Source organism: Alligator sinensis, unplaced genomic scaffold (genome assembly GCF_000455745.1).
Source record: "Alligator sinensis unplaced genomic scaffold, ASM45574v1 scaffold693_1, whole genome shotgun sequence".
NCBI classification, from domain to species: domain Eukaryota; kingdom Metazoa; phylum Chordata; order Crocodylia; family Alligatoridae; genus Alligator; species Alligator sinensis.
In genome coordinates, this window is record NW_005841987.1 from 2,102,593 (window position 1) to 2,110,591 (window position 7,999).

General features: G+C 39.7%; 1 protein-coding gene across 3 annotated transcripts in view; it reads right to left on the bottom strand.

Moving 5' to 3' along the window:
- Nucleotides 1–7,999, bottom strand: part of ARHGAP15 (Rho GTPase activating protein 15) — a 509,509-nt gene that overhangs the window by 259,639 nt on the left and 241,871 nt on the right. For all 3 annotated transcript variants that reach the window (XM_006021329.3, XM_006021328.3, XM_025201252.1), the window contains one exon: nucleotides 1,276–1,374. In XM_006021329.3, coding sequence (XP_006021391.1) covers nucleotides 1,276–1,374 — 99 coding nt within the window. The remainder of the gene's footprint in view (nucleotides 1–1,275; nucleotides 1,375–7,999) is intronic.

Genomic DNA, 7,999 nt, shown 5'->3' on the forward strand with positions numbered 1-7,999 from the left:
ACAAGAGGGTGCTAAAGTGCAGGGCTAGGCAGCAGGCAGCCTTTCACACTTTTGCACCTTCATGCCTCTGTCAGCATCTACACGTGCGCTTTGGTGGAGTTAAGTACTCATTTACTACACCCTAATACCTGAGTATGTGTATATGGTGACACTTTATTGAAGAGCTAATTAGTCAACTACAGTAAAGTACATGTGTAGATGCACTCTGTAATTTTTTTAAGCAATTTTCAAATCAACATTCAAATCAGCCCCAATAAAGGCATCATAGGGCCTTGTAATCATATTCAAATAAAGCTAGATAGAAACCAGCTATAGACTGGTACACATTTTCAAGCACTAATTTTATAGCTGGTTGGCTCTTTTTATAGCTGGATAGTCGTTTTTATTGTGTAATAATTACTTTGCACTTGTAACCAGTCTCGCTTTGCATGTGTGGCTGGAGTACATTTATTGTGCAATTCACCAGTTAATTGCATAATATTTATAATGTGTAGCAGGGGCCACATTTTCAGGTGTAGCCAGACCACATTTTCAGGTGTAATCAATTACATTTCAAGGAGAAAAAAAAAACCCTAGAGAATGCAGCAAAGACAAATAACTTTCTCACTAGGCTTCATAGCAATCAAGAGGGGTCTATTTCCTAAAAGAGGAAAATCTGTTCTTGTATCAGGCAGAATTAGAAAAATGGAATTTGGAATTAACACTGAGTATGGCAAGAAGGGGAAAAAAGGTTGAGCTGAATCTGGCTGGGTAATTAAAAACTCTTTAAAAAAAATATAGCCCTACTTAATTTTAGAAGAAACCCCAGTCTTCCTGGGAGAATAACAGCAATCAGTTACAAAGGAATATTATTTGCTAGTCTTATTCTTGTGAATACATAATATGAAAATGCATAAAAGGCTCAAATGTATTAATAGTTCTATTGAAGATTATATAGTGTAGGCTGCATAAACAGAAATGTAAAAATGCATTAGTTTTTAAGTGCTAGTATGCTTTTACAACCCACAGTAAACCAATGTCCTTGTTATTCCAGAGAAATAAATGCAGCATTCTGTTTTAAAACAGGAATCAAATGACATTTTAGTCCAACAACCTTGTTTATCTGACATTTTTTACTAGATATACATACATATTTATATATCCTTCAGATTAAAGCAATGTCTCTAAAGCTAGCTAGCTTTCTGCCTGTCTAAAACCTGTATAGATGCCTAAGCAAATGAAGTTTAAATTGCTACATCTTAATTAATAAAGGTAACAGCCAAAACAAATACATACCAATCTGTCAATTGCATTTTTGATAGCGTGGAACCAATCCAATATGATGAAGTCAATATCCGACTGAAGAAGGAACTCATTTCCTGATACTGTTGTGATCTGGGGGGAGGGGAATGACAGGTAAGCAAACTGAACAAGATAGATCATTTTGGTTTATTCTGTTTCTGGGAATAGACAATGAAATGCTTCCTTTTGTGCCAGTAATTATCTCATAGAGAACGGAGAGTTACCAAGTAGTTTTGAAGCTCTCTCTGAAACTGTTAGACTATGTCACAACAAATAAGTTATTGTCTCAGTAATACAACTATTAAATATAAATAAAGCAAAAATAATATTAATGTGACACAAGCTAAGAAAAGCCAGGAAATTCAAAGTTAAGACAGACAGTTCGAATTCAAATCAAAGTACTCTGAAGAAAAAATCTCATGCATTTTTTCGAATTAATTGTGAATTTCCTGTCTTTTTAGGCTTCTACTGGGAGTCCAATATAATTACATCTTTTTACATTTGATTTCTCTATATTTAAGCTTATAAATATATTATTCACCTGAGATTTTAGTTTGAAAATAGTTTATTTAAATACAAGTCAATTTACATTTTGACCCCCACAATGTGAATATATACCAAAAGAATATTCATCCCACTGTATGCTATTCTACTGTCTAATATAACTGGCAGTATTTGGTATAAATATGCATGTTTTAGTTTATGTTTAATTCTTTATTTTATTGTTTCTTACTTCTGAAAGATCTTGTGAAATGTTACAATAATAATGACACTTAGCTTAGGAGAAGGTCTCAAAGAATTTTACAAATGCAATTGGTATCATTCTTCCCGTTTTACTGGGGTGAAAGATGAGCCACCAAGATGGGAACTCAGGTCACCAAGAAGACCAATGGCTAAGGTTGGAATAGAATGTAGTACAGTGCACAGAAATGATGCATGTTTGGAGAAAAAAATGCTCATGTCTTCATTCAGAATGACTTAGGCAGACAAGGTTCCTTGGGGAAATGTGATATCTTTTACTAGACCAACTATACAGTTGAAAAAAATGTTCTTTGCAAGCTTTTGGGCACAAACAACCTTCTTCAGGCACAGGGAGAGTCTGCTGTTGTTTTGTGCTCTCTTGGATGGAACAGAAACCAATATGCAAAATGATGGTCTGTGAAAATGCAAATGGGTGGCAATGAGGATCAGAGGCCATGGGAGACAATAGGTGTGAGACAGGTAGGTAGGGGACAGAAAGGGGGAACGTTGCCCTGATGACAGAATGTACGTGGTAAAATGTAGAGAGGTTACCTGGGGTTATCAGATGGCAGACAGGTTATAATGTGCCATAAATCCAATGTCTATGTTTAGTTCATGATTTTTTGTATCTAGCAGATTAATGAAGTGAAGTTCATAGGCTTGTCTATGAAAGGTGTTTTGTTAAATTCCCTTTGAGGATTAGAATTGTGAGATCACATTTACCCGAAGAACCTTGTCTGCCTAGGTCCTTAGACCAACAGGGCTACAACTGACACTACAGAATGACTTGGCATTAACTAGTCAGATTATAGGGCTTGTGGAACACATCTGTAAATTAGGTCAGTCATTCAAACAATCCTCATACTTTATTATACCTGGCCAAACCCTGAGGCCCTTATTCAAGTCTTTCTCAAGCAAGAATCATGTTGAGTTCAAAGGGGTTTTTTTGTTTTCGCCTGATTAAATCATGAGGAAGCACTGAGTGAAGGCCATGGATAACAACTTGAGTGTCTGAATATTCGATAGTTGAACAACACCTTGGAGTACATCATTTCAAGTAATTATCTACAGCAGCATCTACACACACAGACCTTTACAAGCAGGTAAGTCACATATAGGGTATGGACACACGTACATTTGGAGATGTTTCAAAAGAGCATTTTAAAAGGGCAGCAGTTGTTAGGTTTTAATTGTTATGTGTGGTCAAGCTGAGAATGACCCAAGTGTAACAAAACCACTCCAAGTTTAACCCTGGATGAAGAATGGATCAAAGTCAGAGAACTCTCATGCACATAATGCTATGAAGATCTACTGGGAGTCCCAGACACTGCGAATAGACCTGCTGCTCATTCCATCAGGAACATGAAGGAGGTAGGGAACTTTCAGAATGAGTTGGGGAAATACAGTAGGACAATGAAGTTGATAATCAGCCCAGAGTGAGTGACTAATTATGTTAACCACTTGTATATTTACCAACAAGTAGATGCTTGTCCCAGAAAAGTCAAAATCAAGATAGGTAACTGGTTAATAGACCTGACCTCTAAATCTTTTCCTGATTCACACTAAAAGTTTTATATAACATTACATTTTATTAATGTACACATGCAGAAAATGAATTAGACTAAACACAGAGGACAATCCAATATAATACATCTCTTCCAGTATAAACAAATCATTATTAAAATTATGAAAAGGAATAACATTTTCAAAGTAAGAGCAACATACATAATTAGATTTACTGTATTTTGAAGGCTTAAGAAGGACACAACATAGTTCAGTCTTCCGTTCAGTAAATTCAGGCTTTATTAAAATACAAGTATTTTTGCCTTACATAAACATTTGTACTGTATGATATGCAAAAGAGATACTTCATTGCTAACAAGACCAAAGAGAAATACATTTTGAAAGTTTCTTTGTCTGAATGTGTTATTGTAATAATCATATATTATCAGTGATTTATGAATAAATTAGTAAAAAAAACCTACATCATAGAATAGGAGGAAGAGAATTAATCTAACATATACTCTCTGTAAGATATAGTTCATGTCCTTTTCTCTCTTTCTTCAGACTAATCTTCAGAGTTACTAGACAGTTTCAAAAAGACTGCTACTGCTCTCTACAGTTTAAATGCATCCACTTCTTAATTACAGTCAATAATTGACTTTGTTCTGCTCCATTCCAGTCATTCACAGGAAAGCAGTTCCAAAGGCTTTGGCTGGTAAATCCCATTTAATATGCAGGTTTCCTATCCCACTTTTATATATTACCTCCTTAGGATTTCTGATAAATGATTCTTGGAAAGGATTGCTAAACCATATTTGCACTTTGAACAATCAAATTTTCAAGACCCTTGGGAAAAGACATCAGTAAAGAATGCTAGCTTTGACTAAACCTTGTGATTGAACAATTTATGATCACAGCCCTAAATGATGTATAACTAACAACAGGCATAAATGTTTCAATATTAACGCATGTAAACACACCCTCTCTTTATCAGGCACTACTGAAATAATATTGGGACTAAAGAAAAATGAAAGACAAATATGCAAAAACAAACTATACATAGAGCTTCCCTTCTTCATCTTGCCTGTTACTCTATGTATTTAAATGTATTCCTTCTCTCCATGTTTATCATTTTTTCAAAGGACAAATTCCTAATCTCAGCACTGAGGAGAGACTTGTAAGGTCCCTTCCAGCCCTCCTTTCCTATGATCCTATGAAATGGTTAGAACAGTTGACCACGAACAGGACTCTTAGGTTCTCTCTTTTTAGCTATGTCAGTTAGGGGTGTGCGAAACAGGCCATATTCGATTTGGATTCAGATTTGGCCCAAACTAGGAACAGTAATTTGCTTAATTGATTCGGGTCACTGTCCTGATTTGATTCAGCTGAATCTGAATCTGAAGATATGATGCTGATGTGGAGAATCAGCAATTCGGCCACAGACACAGCTTTAAATGTTTTTTCCACATAACTTGAGGTACCAGGCACAGCTCATGAACACTGAGATGGTGGGGTGGACGGAGCATCCCACAGGAGCATGGGCGGGGGCTCCCTGTATGCTTGGCAGTGAACCTGGAAGTGGACCAGAAGTACTTCTCATCCACTTCTGGATCCGCCACCAAGTGCGTGGGGGACCCCCTCTGCACCCCCTGGCTTGGAAGTCTGCTGTGGGGGGATACCAGGTTCCCCCCCAGACCCAGGAGGCACCAGTCACCAAGCTGGTGGGTGGAGGGGGACCCCCGCACACTCCCTGGCAGACCCGGAAGTGGACCAGAAGTGCTTCTGATCCACTTCCGGGTCCACTGCTGAGCACACTGGGGACTCCCTGTGCTCCCATGGGGCACTTCATTCGGCCCAGCATCTCAGCATTCATGAGTCTCCTGGTACCTTGAGGTATGTAGAAAAAACATTTAATGTTGTGTCTATGTACGAATCATCGAATCTTTCTGAATCTCTCCAAATTAATTCGAAGGGTTCTGATTTGATTCGGAGAGATTACAGGGTCTCCTGATTCAATCTGGATTTGGAAATTTGGCCACCGAATCAAGCTGAATTTCTGCTGAATTGAATCAGCTACCGAAGCTTTGCACAGTCCTAATGTCAGTGCCTTGTTCTGCCACCACAATAAAATCACTTCAGGGACTGGATCCTGTTTGTTGACTGTTTTGCACTGCACTACAGCCAAGTCCAAATATAAACCAGTTTAAGTACCCATAGGCCATGTCCAAATGACTGCAGTCATCTGGTATGTGGTGCCACAGACACTTCTGCGGTGCCACATATTGTATGTTCAGTTGTTCTCCATGCTGCAAGGGAGCAGCACAGAAGGGTTTCTGGACCCCTGGATATCCAGGGGTCAAAAAAACCCATGGAAAAAATAGAGGAGCAGCACATGTCGGGGCACCATGTGCCTCCCAAAGCTGGGACCTGGCTAGCTTTGCTCCTGACCAGGCTCTGCATGGCAGGATTGCCACTGCTACAGTCCCCAGAGGCCCCAGCCTCCCCTACCCTCCCTGGGGTAACTTGCCGCACACCAGCGAGTGTGTGGCACAGGCATTCCCTGGGGACAACTAGCAGCAGCACAACATGTGCCACCACTAGTTGTCCCTGGGGAACCAAATGTCCACACATGTCCAGACACAGCAATATAGGCTAAGTACAGACAATGAAAAAGCCTAAGGCTGAATCAATTCAATATTTGCAAGTTAGTCTAAGCTGCGTAGATTGAACCAAAAGCAAGTGAACTGACATTCACTTCTGATTCTGAAAATGCAGTCATACCTGGAGTGGCTCAGGCCAGAAACCGGGGGTTCTACAGCATGCTTCCCTGCTCAGTCAAAGCTAGCCCACCCACCCTACGTAGGTGGGGTTTGCAGGGGAGGTGCAAACATCCTGGGATGCTGGGGGACTAAGTTAATTTAAATCTGGAGGGGATGTGGGATAGAAGTTCAATAAATCCATTTAACCTAAATCAGTTAAGTTTGATACTACATCCATCCAGGTTTATCTTAAACCAGTTTTAGCCATTTTGAAAGTCATTTATGTGCACTGAACTTCTGTTATATTACAGATCTGAACTAGTTTCCAATCACTTATACCTATTTAAGTGTAATTTCTGTCCCTAGCCATAAGGATCACCCCAAAAGAAAGTGGATCCTTTTTTAAACTACAAACAATTTACCATTCATACTGTCAGCATATAGTAAAAAGAGGGCACTTGTGAAACACCTACAACATGTCACTGCTGGGCTTCTTAGGGATTATTGTTGAGTCTGGCTTTATAAAGTCATATGAGAAAGAATAAACTACTTATGTGCCCCTGACACCAAGCCTACTGCAACGGTGGCAGCCTATACTCTAACTCTATCATTTTAAAGAAAGAAAGATGTTTAAATATCCCAGAAAAACATGGAAGAAAATTCCAAATACTAATACTGTGGTATAGGATTAATTAACATAACAGTGTATCCAGGAATGAGCAACCAACACTTAGTCCTACAAATCTTTTATCTTACTTGTGCTAGGTTGTGCTCAAGGCCATCTTACAAACCTTGTGTAAGTGTATCACAAATATTTTTAGAGTGTGTATCACAGTTCAAGAGTGCTCACATCTACACACATCTACCTGCGAAATTAATGTGAGACAGAAAACACTGGAGCAGTTCTAGCTGGAGTCAGTTGCTCCCAGGCATTGCATCTACATGTGCACCTGGGACAGGAGTAGTTTGAGCTGGGGTGGAGCAGCCCCACGCTGGCAGCAGGCTCGGGGGTCAGCCCCAGGCTCCGGGTGTCGGTATCAGGGATCAGGGACTGGCTGTGGCATGAGAGTGCTAAGTATGGAACCATGCAATGGACAACCCTCACACTTTAGCATCCACATGTCCCAGCCAGCCACTGTCACCAGCTACACATACTTTTGTCACACACAACCATTCCGCCATAAGATAGTATTGTTTCCAACACTATTATCTTATGGCAGAGTTAATTAATTTACTGTACCCTAATTCCAGCACACGTGTAGACTGTGACACTTTAAGCACTAAAGCACACATATAGATGCACCCACAGAGTACTTTCTCTCCTAGTAGCTTAACTAGGGGTGGATGAACAGGGCAGTAACTCTGGGCACCAATCCAAAGGGGACACAAGTACAGCAGTAGCCATTGCTACTGACCCAGCTGCTGCCAGCCTGGCAACCACTGCTGCCCTGGCTACCAAAATTTCTTGTTACACCTCTGTTCTCTCCTCTTGGTCACTGAGTCACATGCTTGTTACAATGGACCAGTTGTTTACATATAATATATTTATAGCTGACTTTTGATGCATTTCAGAGATGCAGTCAAAGATGAGGTGAGAGCACTGTTGGACCGGCCAATACTCCACAATCCACTGACTGTCCATAAAGCTCAGTTTGGAAACTACTGAACTAATTCAGTATAGCCATTAGAATACTGCAAAAGTTCTTCAAGGCATT